We start from the raw sequence: 14754 nt of genomic DNA, 5'->3' as shown, positions 1-14754 counted from the left end.
TAAATATTTTAATTAGTATTTTTTTTCATTTTCAAATTTGAGCTTTTGTAGTATTATTTAGTATATAATTGCCCTAGGCCGGAACCGATAATTGAATTCAGACCACCGCCATTTGGCAACACTGTCGCTGCATTAGCGGCAAAAAAAATTAATTTGGCCATTTACGTTGGCGTAAAGTTCTGTCGCACAACAATTATAAAGCTCGACCAGCTGGGTTGGTAAGCGTTCATGATCGCTCCCGTTCGCCGCAGCATTCCTCTAATCCTGTCCAGCGGCATATTTTTGCACAACAGCCACATGGCGCATTAAGTTTGTTGTTTTTCGAAATTCGCAAAATGTGTGTTTATTTGCGGTTTTGCTTACGCGTGTGGGTGTGTGTGCGTGTTGGGTTGTGTTTTGGTATCCAGAGTGAGTTCATCCAATTGGGAAAAATGGAAAGGAAATGAAGAAAGTGTTATATGTTGAAAATAATATATTTGGGTCAAATCTGTGGATGCATGTGTGTGCGTGGGTGTGATTGTATATAAGGCACATTCGTTTTTTTTTCCTTGATTTCCTTTCGCCTTACTTTCGTTTTCTTTGCGCCGTCTAGTTTTGCTGCTCCGCATGTTTGTTGTTGCTGCTGCACGCGCTTCTTCTGCCGGCGTAACTAATTCGATTTATTTATAAAACGTAGATTTATACATGTTTAAATATTCTGCTCTAAACAAATGCAAAATAAAAGCATCTATCTATTCGCGCGCCCGCGCGTATATGTTTGTGTGTGTGACCTTCGTGCAATTTTCCAATTGGAAGAGGGGAAGAGAATGAAGCAGCGGCGAAGGAGAGGATGGAAGCCGGAGAGCGAGGTCCTGCGATAATGCAATCAGATCGCCTGTGCATGCGTGTATGTGTGTGTGGGGGGGTATTTTCCCAGCTTTAATTCAATTTCCACGAGCAACAAGCACTTACGGTTTTAAAACAATTACACACGGGCACTTTTACAGTTTGAAAGCTTTGTAATCAGGCAATTTACCTTCTCCTTCTTTACCCAGCTCCTCCATATTTATTTGTTTTTGTTTTTTTATGGTGTGTGTTTTTTTACTTTTATATTGCTATTTCTTTTGCAGCACAAGAACGGCGGAGGTGGCGGCAGAGAGAAAAGAGTGAAAAACAAACCAAAAGACACGGCAAATCAGTCTAGTCAACAAAAGCAGACCAAATGAGCACGCACTTCGGGACTAACGAGCAGCACAAACTAAGCCAAAAATAAAGCTAAAGATAAAAGAGAGGCAGAGGCATCACACACACACACACACACGCACGCAAGCACACACGCACACAAACACTAGCACAAGCCATTACACTGAGCGAAACCGCATCGCAAATCGTCTTCAAGATGCGGGTAGTGGCCATGGTCAGTGGCGGTAAGGACAGCTGCTACAACATGATGCAGTGCGTCGCCGAGGGTCACGAAATCGTCGCCCTGGCCAATCTGCATCCCAAGGACAGAGGTGAGTCCACAACGATCACTTAGTCTTTAGTTTAAAGGATATAGAAAACGTACCACATCTCCTTTATCCCAACGTAAATATCGTACATACCCTGTATCCCCTTTCAATCATGATTGAATTCTGAAGAAGGAAGATATGCTTTCAATTTGGATTATTGTGACGAACAGATTCCAACAGTGCCATTTTGGTGTATTCCTATTTGCACTATCACTTACCACCGATACGCCTTATTTGATCTCTTGCCGCTGTGCGCCTCCTCATCATGCATCTTCAATTTCCAGACGAACTGGACAGCTTCATGTACCAGACGGTCGGCCACATGGGCATCGAGATACTGGCCAGCGCCATGGGGTTGCCACTGTACCGGCGCGAAACCAAGGGCAAGAGCACCCAGACCGGCAAGCAGTACGTGCCCACCGATGACGACGAGGTCGAGGATCTATACAGTCTGCTGGAGACATGCAAGGTGATTGATTGCTTAATGATTGGCCGGCACCAAACTCAAACTCAAACCTCAATCCCGAACCCCTTACCCAAACACTGATTAATATGGGTGATAAGAAAAGTGGGGAGAAATCGACTGCAATTGCTGTGTTGATACTCTTGTTTTGCTGAGCCCTTCAAGTTCGGTATATAATAATTAATTTTTAATATATATATACCTATATGTATGACCTTCAGTGGGTTTGGATTACATACACCGACAAAACTAGCTACAGACAGTATCAAAACAATATTCGCAAGAAAATGAGCTTGGGATTTCCTTTTTGGATCTTTACGAGCTTGAAATATATTATATATTAGTGGAAAACATTTTGTTTACTGTACGTAATAGTTTATAATTTTCGTTCGTGAGCCTATCAGAGATCTGCGATTTGGTTCGTCTATCCGCGCTTGTTGTGCCATGTCCTTGGGCTCCTGGTCGTGCCCACTCATCCGCGTTGCAGCGCATCAATCAACTGCAGCCCAGATTGCAACTGCAACCGCAAACCACTTGGTAATTGGGTGGGCGCAATCGCATTTAAATATTCACATACTCGGTATATGTATATGTACATCCATCCATTCGCGATGGGAAGGCGCCGGTGGGTCGGTGGGTCGATAGGTAATCTTATCGCGATGCCCAACCAATCGAGACGGGACGAACCGAACTGTTGCCGTGCACGTGAACCATTCCACCGGGTTAAATAAGGCAAAAAAAAAAATAAAAAATAAAAAAACTCAAAATATTGATACAAAAAGTATTAAGACCGCAGAAACCAAAACAATAACAACGCAAACCAGGAGTATTATAATATATAATCATACAATTTGCTTTTGTTGATGGTGTTTACAGTTTGGCAGGCCTCATTGGCATTATAGTATTATTAACCGACCCATCAGTATCAGTATCGCCTGCACTCACAGTGTAATTACATTTTTGCATTCGCTTAGCTGTTATCGTGCATTACAATTTGATCAGCTTTGAGCTGATAAGAAATTAATTGCATTGAAAATGTGTCGTATATAGGAACTAATAATTCACTATGAATTTATTGATTATGACGATGACTTTAAGATCAACAAGCAAGTAGGGTTTTTGGGCAACTCATTTTCCAGTTTTGGGTTATTCCATTTAGGTTCCTATAGTTTTGCTTATCATCTCTAATAGCTCATTAATTGTTTATTCAACCAACTCCTCGCCCTATATGCACTTGTAGCATTTATATTTATCTGCTTTTCCGCTCGATATATACTCATTCTGCATTCAATTCATAGCACGAATTGCAGGTGGATGCGGTGGCCGTGGGCGCCATCCTCTCCGATTACCAACGCGTGCGTGTGGAGAACGTGTGCAGTCGCCTGAACCTGATATCCCTGGCCTATCTGTGGAGGAGAGATCAGACTGAATTGCTGCAGGAGATGATCGACTGCCAGGTGCACGCCATCATCATCAAGGTACGAACGAAGGAATCCACCAGCACGTTGAGATATCCAAAAAAGAAGTGAAGAAAAAGAGTTAAGGAACAACTTCGATGTTGGGCAGATTTAAAGGGGTTGTACTTAGGATGATGGACTAACATGACATAATCGTTTGTGGGTTTCATAATCGTATCCAATCCACGCTAGCTATCTACATGCGTATGTAGTTCCTCAGCTGAGTTGTCATTTGTGCTAAATTTAGCCCATGTAAACAGAACGCTCGACGACTTGCTCAGCTGAAAATGAGCTATTTCACCTGGATGCTGCCACTCCAACTGCCATATGCAGCAATTGTAAATAAACTAAATAATTTAATGTTTTGTTTGCCCATCAATTTGAATCTTCAACATGTGTATTGTACGCAAATGAACAACATAGTAAATTGCGAGCTAAAAGAGAGATGATATGCCACATTTCCATTTGCGAACGATGGAGGTTTTGAATGCAGAAGTCATAGTAAATAATGAAAAGTAGTAGTTACTGGAGACCTTCGTCTAAAATAGTTCATATGCCGAAAGTAAACCTAGCTAGCATTGGAAATCTGCCCACCATCGAAGGTGTTCCTTGTGTGGCAATATTACCCCGCTTAACCATCCATGGCGCCTCCATCTCCCCCGATATCCCGGACACAGGTGGCTGCCCTGGGCCTCGTGCCGGATCGTCACCTGGGCAAGTCGCTGCGGGAGATGCAGCCGCACCTGCTGAAGATGCGCGACAAGTACGGACTGAATGTGTGCGGCGAGGGTGGCGAGTATGAGACATTCACCCTGGACTGCCCGCTCTTCCGGCAGCGCATCGTTGTCGAGGACATCCAGACGATCATCAGCAGTGCCGATCCCATCTGCCCGGTGGGCTACATCAATTTCACCAAACTGACGCTGCAGCCAAAGGAGGCGGCGGGCGCGGCCAGCAGCGGCGGAAACGAGGTGGTGTTCGTGAAGCGTTCAATCGACTATATTAGCGATCTGAACGAATCGACGTACAGCGACCTCAGCGATCCGGATTTCAGCGAAACGGAGCTGGAACTGATCGAAAAGGAGACCAGGCTGCGCGAATCGCTTAGCCAAAGTGAGCTGATATCGCGCAGTAACTCCTTTGGTCGCCATCTGGCCGCCACCGCCTCCTCGCCGATACCCATTGTCACGAAGAGCGCCAGCGTCGACGAGCCCACAGCAGCGGCGGCGCCGATACTGGTCGGAGTTGGAGGACCGCCAATCTGTTCCACCTCAGCCTGTGCGTCCATGCTGCTGAACACCACCGCCGACGGCCTGAGCAGCCTGGCCAGCTCACAGAGCCAGGGCGGTGGCCATGGGCTCGGCAGCAGCACGGCCGCCGTGTGCGGCTCGCTGTCGCTGGCCATCTCCTCGCTTGGGCTCAGCGCCAATACCTGCTGTCATCCGGGAGGAGCTGGAGGAGGAGTTGGAATTGGAGTAGGAGCAGGTGCAGGAGCAGTAGCACCTTCGGCCACCACACAACCGCCCAGTCCGCTGAAGTACGAGCGGGAATTCCGTCCACTGGCCAACGAGGCCAGAGCGGCCATCAATGCCAAGGGCTGGATGTGGCTGGCGGGCATACAGGGTATCCAAAGAGTCTCTATTGCATCTCTATGCTATCACTTTCAATGGGCACGGTGGCCACTTGATCTTTGTAGACTAACCCATTTCGAATTTGTTACTAACGTGTCTAATAATCAATTTTGATGTTGACAAATTGCGTAGTTAAATTAGACTGAAACTAAAACTATTTAAAAATGTCTTACCAAAGTAGAAGTAAATTAACACTAGAACACTGCGAGTAGATTTTTCAAGAGGCCATCGTGCTTGACATTTATATCCACTGCAAAATCGATTGCTAATGATTTGCTTAATTCCTCGACAGGCTCCGGAACGGAGGGCATTGAGCAGGGCATGCAGCAGGCATTGGACACGCTGCGCGATTTGTGCCAGTCCAAGGGCTACGATCTGCAGGATCTGTGCTATGTCACGCTATATGTCCGCTCGATCGGCGAGTATCCCTTGCTGAATCGTGTCTACCATCGCGCCTTCGACTTCCATAATCCACCGACGCGCGTCTGTGTCGAGTGTCCGCTGCCCGATGGCTGCCATGTGGTGATGGAGGCCATTGCCTACCGCCAGCCGGTGGCCGGAACGATATCCAGTGCCGAGGAGCGTGATCGCGAGGGCGAGGAGACTGCGGCGGCGCTGCTCAACGGACGACGGAACACGATGCATGTGCAGGGCATCTCGCACTGGGCGCCGGCCAACATTGGTCCATATAGCCAGTCCACCAGGGTGAGATTTACAGATCCCAATGGCTATATTCAATCACTACTCACTCGCGTATCTTTAAAGATTGGCGACATTACGTATATCTCAGGCCAGATCGCCCTCGTACCCGGCAGCATGACAATCATAGAGGGCGGCATCCGACCGCAGTGCAAGCTCACGTTGCGCCACATCAGCCGGATTGCCAAGGCGATGAACGCCCACGGCCAGCTGCGTGATGTGGTGCACGGCATCTGCTTTGTGACCCATCCAGCCTTCATTGGCGAGGCGCGTCGCCAGTGGGAGCGTCGCACCACCAATGCCATCATGGACTATATAGTGTTGCCGGCCCTGCCGCGTGAGGCACTCGTCGAATGGCAGGTGTGGGCGCATACGCACAACGATCGATTCGATTGTAAGGCACACACATTATAAATGACGAAAACATATCCTTATTTTTTTCACTATTTTGCTTTACAGATGAGGAGACTGGCTGTTCGGTGGGCGACTACACCATCTCGATACGACGACGCTGGAACTACGAGAACAATTGTGCGGCCATCGTTTGCTATGTGTCCACCGGCCTGGCCTCGTCCACCACCCAACTGACGCAGCTGAGCGACGACATTCTAGGGAATCACTGCCGTCTGGCGCAAGCGGTTAGTGCCGAACACCTGGACGAAATCTTTACGTACGTGGTTAATCGTCTGCTGAAGGACTATCCGCTGGCCAAGAAGCAGGCCCAGCAACCGACAAATTCGGGAACTCCACCGGCCACGCCCACGCAACCGGGCGGTGCTGGCGGAGATCAGCAGCAGCCAGTGCCGGCGATCCACCTGAAATTGTTCTATCAAGTGAATGCCGCACCGGCAACGGATCTGCTGCTACAGGCGCTGCACGATTTCCGACTCAAGTGCCAGGATACGGCCGCCATTGTCTACACAGTGCTGCCGGCCTGCAGCCTGCACAACTTCAGTACGTTCCTGTCCATTTGCGGGGTGAGGCACGAGTAGGAGCCGCACGCAGATACTTGAAGGATTATGATGATGATGATGATGCTGATGATGAGGATGATATGGAGGAAAATGATGAAACAATTTGCTGCCACCGCACCAAGCAGAACACAGAATATATATATACACCACTATATATACACAGATATATGTAGAATGTGTCTTTTTTTTTTTGGTTTGACAATGGCAAAGAGTAATCTTTGGATAATTCCAAGCCAGTTGGCTTTCTCACATGATATGGGTCACAAAATACTACATTTAATTCGAAAAGCTTCCATGTTTGATCAACCTTTCGACATTACTTTTAAAGCAAGCAGTTGTTAGTTGTCTGTTGTAAATAATTGAGGCCAACTGCCGGCAGGTATTGTCCACAGATTACTCCATGGTTCCACACTCTTTCAGTAACACCAGCTTGCCCTTTGTTGATATTGTTAACTAGCAGGCGAGGCGATTCTAGGATCGCAAAGGTGCAGCATAGCCAGCATGCTGTATCCATAGAATAAATCACTTCGTGTCGCAGTTTCGGACCAAAAAACTCTCACACAATGGTAACCAAAAAAAAAAGGAAAAAAAAAAAACTAAGAACACACTCAAAACGGATCTATGCAACTCAAGTGTTTCAGCAACTCGCGATGGAAAACCAAGCATACAAATTCAATTTAAAGCAACTTTATATATTATATACGAAGAAAGCAAACCATTTTTGTGCACTCTATTGCCGAAAAGAAAGAAGAAAACTGTAACTATACTCTTATACAAACTATTAACTAATAATAGTTTTTCGATGTGCTTTTCTTTATGCTCCGACTTTTTATATACACATATACATATATATATATGTATATACGTATAAAAACCTTAGCGATTTTAGTTCACTTTTCACAAATAGCCACAAACACATTTGACCAAACAAAACAAAAACACGACAGCATTGTAAAGCAATTAATGTTTATATGTCGTAAGCTTTAAATATTGTGGAGAGCAGATGATGTGGCCCATTCTTCGACCACGTCGACCTTTATTTTCATTATCAATAATCCAATTTTAGCAAATTTGCCATAGAGAACCTAGATTGTATCAATTCTTTTTTTTTTTTTTTTATAATTTTTTTGAATAGATATGAAAATTACCGAATAGAGATTATTGAATGTATTGCTTAGAGTACAACCTGTCCATAGTTTTTCCTGCACACAATCTGCGACAGAAAGAAACCTAAATTGGCTGGATTCCAAACCAGAATTTTGGTCAACGTCTACGTTTATAATGTAAAGTACGGTACGATATCGACGGGGCGCTGAGCGGGGAGATGATAAAAAGATTATTACATGCTATTATGTATTGTTATGAAAATATATTGATATTGAATGAGTGTCATTACGAAAATCGACAAAAAAAAAAATAGAAAAGAAAACTAAAAAGTGGGTGTTTTTCATTCTCGGGCGGATGCGGACTGATAAGTCAAGAACTCGCTATAAATATGCTACATATATAGACTGGGGATTGGTCTTATCGGTAGTCGCTTAATTTATGGAAATTATCATTTCAAATGAAGATCGACGAAATGCCTGGAAAGTGCCAGATAAACGTGGTGTTTTCGACTTTTTCGGAAAACGTATCATTTGAATCCCCCCAAATATAAGTCATGATATTATCGAAACATTTATGAATCAGAATTTGAGTGTATTGTGTAAACAGCTTTTAAATCTTACTTTTCGGATAAATATTATTAATACAAATTCTGGGAAGTGCTAAAATCAAGAGTTGCTATATGGAATTCGAAATAGCAATAGGAACATACATATATATATATAATACAAGATATTTTTTAATAATATAATATATAAAGAACATTTACATATGTATGAAAGAGCTAAGTTTGAAAAAAAAGATTTGATTCTATTACGAGTAGCGACCTTTATTATAAATACAAAACTCCGTTCGTTAACCACTCAAAACTATGGATAAGCAGTTATTTTTACATTCCGTAAAATTTATCTTTCGTATTTACATTTTAATATTGCAGCAACAACCATTTCCGGTTGTCACAGCATTAAAAAACAGCTGCTAATCAGCCTAAAATTAAATTTCTAATGTATTTATTTGCTTATAATAATAAGAACCCAAATTATAACTTTAAATATCGGGTGGAACAATTACCAAGTCTAAAAATAGTTTTGGGAAATCGTCAATAATTACGTCCCACTTAAAGTAACGGCAAACATCCAGATCCAGCTGGAAGCATAACGGTTAACCTGGGGCAATGTACACGTCAGTGCTCGTTGCTGCGTTACTTAAGGCAAACGCATATTTGCATCAGACAAACCAAACACCATAAAAAGAAAAAGAAGAAGGCCAAACACCGTACGCTCTCCGCTACGAAAATGTTTGGGTAAACAAATAGTGAAAAGCTTTGGGAGAGAGCGAGAGAGAGAGTTAGCTTCAGTGGGCGGAACCGCGACGCCTGCGACACGTCAGTGCTAGAGATGGAACAGCTAAAGATAGCTATCGATTAAAAGACATTCAATCAAATGAATATATATAAAATAAGTTAATTTTAAAAAAATGATTATTAAAATTATTGTAAACCGTACACTAGAAATAGTAATATATTATTTTAATTTTCTATTAATTATTTGTCTAAAATAGTTGGACATACCTACACATGCATGATAGCTTGTTTATTCAAGTCTTAATTTAAATAAATAATAAATCAACATATTATATATTCTCAATACCTTCATTTTGGTCTAACGTAATATTTGTTCGATTTATTCGATTGCCAGATTTCTATCGATGTTTCTAGAAAACTAAACTCATCGACACGTCAGTGGTACGTGAGAGCAAAGAGCAATAAATAGCCGGAAAACAGAGAGCGAAAATCAGTTTCAAAACAAAAGTACAAGGAATAACAGCACAGCAAAAGAGAAACGCGATTTATTAAATACAAATTATTACCCCAAGAATATTGTAACGCGCTGTGACCGCAAATATAAACAAGAAATCGTTACATTCCCATTAGATCAATTAAAACCAAGCCAAAAAACAACAAAGACTAATACTTCTGTGACAAAAAGTGACAATTACCTAAATAAGTGATTTTTTTTAATAGTTTTAGTTAGAAAATGTAAGTATACGAAAAGAAAATGATATTGAAAGTTGATATGAGTGGATGCTGTTGGTATTAACATCTAAGAAACAGGAAAATATTTATCACATTTACTTCGGCCCAAAAGAACCAGCATTAAGTGCATATTTAAATATATATATATATATTTTTTATTAGTATGTGCTGCAAGGAATTCAGTGGCTTGAATTACTTTGTATCTTTTTTTTATATCCTATTTTTGTTTATTTTGAAACAAAGTTGATGCAAAAATTCAGCGTTTAAACTGACTGAAAAGTATTTATAAAAGTATAAAAAAGGATTGCTTGACAGACACATTGGTAACTCTAAAACATATTTAAAAAGCGGTTATTCGTTGGCCCAACAATCGCGTGCTTTCCAACACCGATCTACCACTGACGTGTCTTTTTGGCCCCAGAGTTGCACGTGTGTGTGTGTGCCGCAGCGTGTGACTGTGTGCGAACGTAGAAAGCGCCGGCAAAAACGTCAGATAAGCAGCAGCCACATATTCTACTGCCCTGTCAGTTCACTTTGAAGCGTCGAGAAAGCACATTAAATCGAAACAAATTTGAAATTGTTAGCCGCTCAGCGATAAGTGTAAGTGTTTATTCAAAGAAAAGGCCTAAATACAGGAAAGTGCACTTGCACTGCTAGAATATTCGTGTAAAGGAACCGATGGCAAAGAGGGACACCAATACACTGCAATTTTACAGTCGCCATGTTGGCAAAAGTAAAAGGGGTCTGCTATAAAAATTTGGCCCTCACGTGCCCTTAAAGAAATAGAAACGTGTGAAATTAATTTCTATTATAGTTCCAACCAATAAAGGCCAACCAATGACGTGGTGGTCGTGACGCACGAATAAGTTATAATACACAAATGACAAGTTCGGTGAATGAACTTTGTCTTCTTCTTCGTATTAGTTTCTTACAGCCTAAGCTTGCGTTTAGGTGAAGTTCTTGTTTTCCCTTTACATTAATTTACGGTTAATTTAGCTTGCATTTCCTTTTTTTTTTTAAAAGACCGCGAAGCGCCTGCGCATTCTGGCGTCTGTGTGAGTGGGAGTAGGCCTATCTGTGTGCGTTTGTCTGCGCTCAATCCGCTTGGTACACGTCATTTATTTGGCAGATTTATAAGCTCTCCCTTTGCTCTCTCTGTGTGCCTCTCTCCGCTGGTCGCAAAGTACACGTCAGTGCGGCATAGAAAGAAAAGAATAAAATACCCAATTGGTTAAGCTACAAACAGCTGTGCAAATCCAGCTTTCCTTCTAGAAATGTGCGTGGGGAGGGGAAGTTTCTCGGCGTGCGTGAAAGAACGAAAAGAATTAAACCAGTTATTTGGCCGCTCTCTCACCGGCAGCAGCAAAGAAAGAACCAGAAAAATGTTACACGTATACAAATTTCGCTGCTCTTTCGTTCGCTCTCTCTCTCTCTCCTTTTCTTGCTTTCCGGCGACGTCGACGTCGGTCAATGTCAGCAGAACGGAGATGAGCGCACCGCTTAGCAGTTGCCGGGCAGTTAGCCATTGGAGTAGACGTGTTCTTTATTCGATCTTGACTACTAGTAAGATTTACAAGGTACTGATACTGGTAGAATCGTGGTTAAAATAATAAGGTTGCCAAAGTGGCACAGCTAACGGTACATGTTGACAGTTGGCCGACGTCATAAGTGCTGGTTCTCTGGCAGAGGGAGAGAGAGAGCCAAAAAGAATACTGTGCCCATTTGTGTTTGCATGTGTGTGATTGTGTTGACGTGTACAAAAAGCCGAGCTTGAAATAATTGGTCGAAAATTAACGCAATCCCTTTCTTATTTGCAGTTTTCCTGAGAGATCTTCAATATGAAGTTATGCATATTACTGGCTGTCGTGGCCTTTGTTGGCCTCTCGCTGGGCGAGGAGAAGAAGGAGAAGGACAAGGAGCTGGGCACAGTGATCGGCATTGATTTGGGCACCACGTACTCCTGGTAAGTTAGACATGCTCGTCCTTCGACTCTAAAACCCATTTATGCTTACGTGAAATATCTGGATCATAAAGTATACAGTGGCCATAAATCCTACAGTTCATTTTTATGCTTTAGACGTGTACATTGCAATTGATCAGTTCTTATTACGGGTCATAATCACAGTTATAACTAAATATTTGTAATGTAGATATGACCTTAAAATAACGTAGAATGTATAAGATTTTGCTTCTTAAAAAAAGGGGACTTTATCTATACTCCCATACTAGTAATTTTAGCTGACACACTTCCACGTGCGCATTGTAATAAGAAATTTTCGATGTAGTTAAGTGACTCAAGTTCAAGTTTAGCACTACTCACACTTGTAAATGGGTATCTCTACCACTGCTTTCATTTACGATTCGTTATTAATCTAAATATTTCTTACCCAAATTCTCTTACAGCGTTGGTGTGTACAAGAACGGACGCGTTGAGATCATCGCCAACGATCAGGGTAACCGCATCACTCCCTCCTACGTCGCTTTCACCGCTGACGGTGAGCGTCTTATTGGAGATGCCGCCAAGAATCAGTTGACCACCAATCCCGAGAACACGGTCTTCGATGCCAAGCGTCTGATCGGTCGCGAATGGTCCGATACCAATGTGCAGCACGACATCAAGTTCTTCCCCTTCAAGGTTGTCGAGAAGAACTCGAAGCCCCACATCAGCGTGGACACGTCGCAGGGCGCCAAGGTGTTCGCACCCGAGGAGATCTCCGCCATGGTTCTGGGCAAGATGAAGGAAACCGCTGAGGCCTATCTGGGCAAGAAGGTCACCCATGCCGTCGTTACCGTGCCAGCCTACTTCAACGATGCCCAGCGTCAGGCCACCAAGGATGCTGGTGTGATTGCCGGTCTGCAGGTGATGCGCATCATCAACGAACCCACTGCTGCGGCTATTGCCTACGGTCTGGACAAGAAGGAGGGCGAGAAGAACGTGCTTGTGTTCGATTTGGGCGGCGGCACCTTCGATGTCTCCCTGCTGACCATCGATAACGGAGTGTTCGAGGTGGTGGCCACCAACGGTGATACTCATTTGGGTGGTGAGGACTTCGATCAGCGTGTGATGGATCACTTCATCAAGCTGTACAAGAAGAAGAAGGGCAAGGACATTCGCAAGGACAACCGCGCCGTTCAGAAGCTGCGTCGTGAGGTTGAGAAGGCCAAGCGTGCCCTGTCTGGTTCCCACCAGGTGCGCATCGAAATTGAATCCTTCTTCGAGGGCGATGACTTCTCCGAGACCCTGACCCGTGCCAAGTTCGAGGAGCTTAACCTGGATCTGTTCCGTTCCACCCTGAAGCCAGTGCAGAAGGTGCTCGAGGATGCTGACATGAACAAGAAGGACGTGCACGAGATTGTGCTGGTCGGTGGCTCCACTCGTATCCCTAAGGTGCAGCAGCTGGTTAAGGACTTCTTCGGCGGCAAGGAACCATCCCGAGGCATCAATCCCGATGAGGCTGTGGCTTACGGTGCTGCCGTGCAGGCTGGCGTGCTCTCTGGCGAACAAGATACCGATGCTATTGTCCTGCTCGATGTGAACCCACTCACCATGGGTATTGAGACCGTCGGCGGTGTGATGACCAAACTGATTCCCCGCAACACCGTCATCCCCACCAAGAAGTCGCAGGTGTTCTCCACTGCCTCCGATAACCAGCACACCGTCACCATCCAGGTGTACGAGGGCGAGCGTCCCATGACCAAGGACAACCATCTGTTGGGCAAGTTCGATCTGACTGGCATCCCACCAGCACCCCGTGGCATTCCCCAGATTGAGGTTTCGTTCGAGATCGACGCCAACGGCATCCTGCAGGTCAGTGCCGAGGACAAGGGTACCGGTAACAAGGAAAAGATCGTCATCACCAACGACCAGAACCGCCTGACGCCCGAGGATATCGATCGCATGATCCGCGATGCCGAGAAGTTCGCCGATGAGGACAAGAAGCTGAAGGAGCGTGTGGAGTCCCGCAACGAACTGGAATCGTATGCCTACAGCCTGAAGAACCAGATCGGTGACAAGGACAAGCTGGGCGCCAAGCTGAGCGACGATGAGAAGACCAAGTTGGAGTCGGCCATCGATGAGTCGATCAAGTGGCTGGAACAGAATCCCGATGCCGATCCCGAGGAGTACAAGAAGCAGAAGAAGGATCTGGAGGCCATCGTTCAGCCCGTGATCGCTAAGCTGTACCAGGGTGCTGGTGGTGCTCCTCCTCCAGAGGGCGGCGATGATGCCGATCTCAAGGACGAGCTGTAAGATGGACACCCCCCCTCACATAACTTACACACAGCCCAGCCTGCATCCATTCGAGATCATAGTGTTGGAATTCAGACTGAAAAAAACAATTATAACTTAATTGGAAACGCAGTAGCCACAACAACAACAACAAGAAGAGAAAGATAGAGAAAGATCACAACAGCAAAAGAATACTACTTTACAGCCCTCAGCAGCCATCCCCCCATCCATTCGACCTTTAAGGCAAAATTCCCAAAAAGAAATCCATTCGAAAAACATGAAAACAAAACAAAAGAAAAAACACAATCCTTTTTTTATACATTTTTTTTTCTACACTTAAATTTAAAGTATTTTTTTGTCGGCAAAAAAATTTGAGAGATGTAATAACGATTTATTCGAGTGTTCCTCGCATTTCTCACGCCCTTCCGCCCACTCCCCCCTCACGTTAGCTGCATAATTATGTAAAACTGTAAATTTTTTTTATATATGTATACACATAAATGTGACGACTGTAAGCCCCGAAATCCCCGAGGAGTCGCAAATCAATAGGTTAGCCTACGGATATGTAAAGCGGTAGCAACAAACAAAACAAACAGACAAATGTTATATGTATAAGCGAGTAATGTGGTACCAATTCCTCGGGCATATTTCCCCTCTGATATCCCAATAGCAG

The 14754-nt window shown here is 44.2% G+C and overlaps 2 protein-coding genes and 1 long non-coding RNA gene across 8 annotated transcripts; 2 read left to right on the top strand and 1 right to left on the bottom strand.

Annotated features, from left to right (window-relative positions):
* The first annotated feature begins 110 nt into the window (after positions 1 to 110).
* LOC6619914 lies at positions 111 to 7529 on the top strand. 4 transcript variants are annotated; one of them, XM_032726379.1, is made up of 8 exons: positions 111 to 218; positions 1110 to 1493; positions 1775 to 1959; positions 3252 to 3431; positions 4088 to 5033; positions 5334 to 5746; positions 5807 to 6134; positions 6200 to 7529. In XM_032726379.1, the coding sequence occupies exons 2-8, from the start codon at positions 1379 to 1381 to the stop codon at positions 6730 to 6732; spliced, it is 2700 nt and encodes an 899-aa protein (XP_032582270.1). In that variant the 5' UTR covers positions 111 to 218; positions 1110 to 1378; the 3' UTR covers positions 6733 to 7529. The 4 variants fall into 4 exon arrangements, with proteins under 4 accessions (XP_032582270.1, XP_032582271.1, XP_032582273.1 ...); XM_032726380.1 differs by having other exon boundaries at positions 113 to 214; XM_032726382.1 differs by lacking the exons at positions 111 to 218; positions 1775 to 1959 and having other exon boundaries at positions 1404 to 1493.
* On the bottom strand, positions 112 to 1111 carry LOC116802304. The gene is made up of 2 exons (XR_004362672.1): positions 569 to 1111; positions 112 to 264 (listed from the first exon to the last, which is right to left on the bottom strand). It is a non-coding gene; the product is annotated as an uncharacterized LOC116802304 (long non-coding RNA).
* A 2089-nt stretch (positions 7530 to 9618) lies between the features above and the next one.
* LOC6619913 (endoplasmic reticulum chaperone BiP) lies at positions 9619 to 14696 on the top strand. Of its 3 annotated transcripts, none has more exons than XM_032726383.1 (3): positions 9619 to 9856; positions 11671 to 11816; positions 12257 to 14696. In XM_032726383.1, the coding sequence occupies exons 2-3, from the start codon at positions 11692 to 11694 to the stop codon at positions 14100 to 14102; spliced, it is 1971 nt and encodes a 656-aa protein (XP_032582274.1). In that variant the 5' UTR covers positions 9619 to 9856; positions 11671 to 11691; the 3' UTR covers positions 14103 to 14696. The 3 variants fall into 3 exon arrangements, with proteins under 3 accessions (XP_032582274.1, XP_032582275.1, XP_032582277.1); XM_032726384.1 differs by lacking the exon at positions 9619 to 9856 and adding an exon at positions 10348 to 10453; XM_032726386.1 differs by lacking the exon at positions 9619 to 9856 and adding an exon at positions 11357 to 11430.
* Positions 14697 to 14754: the final 58 nt, after the last annotated feature.

The sequence above is a fragment of the Drosophila sechellia genome, chromosome X (assembly GCF_004382195.2).
Source record: "Drosophila sechellia strain sech25 chromosome X, ASM438219v1, whole genome shotgun sequence".
NCBI lineage: Eukaryota > Metazoa > Arthropoda > Insecta > Diptera > Drosophilidae > Drosophila > Drosophila sechellia.
Note: the sequence above shows the minus strand (reverse complement) of the source record. Positions and strands in the feature narration are given on the sequence as shown.

Excerpts from the sequence above, each read along its gene's own strand:
- LOC6619913 (XM_032726383.1), top strand. The coding sequence starts at position 11,692 with ATGAAGTTATGCATATTACTGGCTGTCGTGGCCTTTGTTGGCCTCTCG. Across the intron at positions 11,817-12,256 it reads TTGGGCACCACGTACTCCTG|CGTTGGTGTGTACAAGAACG; the intron begins GTAAGTTAGACA and ends ATTCTCTTACAG.
- LOC6619914 (XM_032726379.1), top strand. The coding sequence starts at position 1,379 with ATGCGGGTAGTGGCCATGGTCAGTGGCGGTAAGGACAGCTGCTACAAC. Across the intron at positions 1,960-3,251 it reads GTCTGCTGGAGACATGCAAG|CACGAATTGCAGGTGGATGC; the intron begins GTGATTGATTGC and ends TTCAATTCATAG. Across the intron at positions 6,135-6,199 it reads GCACAACGATCGATTCGATT|ATGAGGAGACTGGCTGTTCG; the intron begins GTAAGGCACACA and ends TTTGCTTTACAG.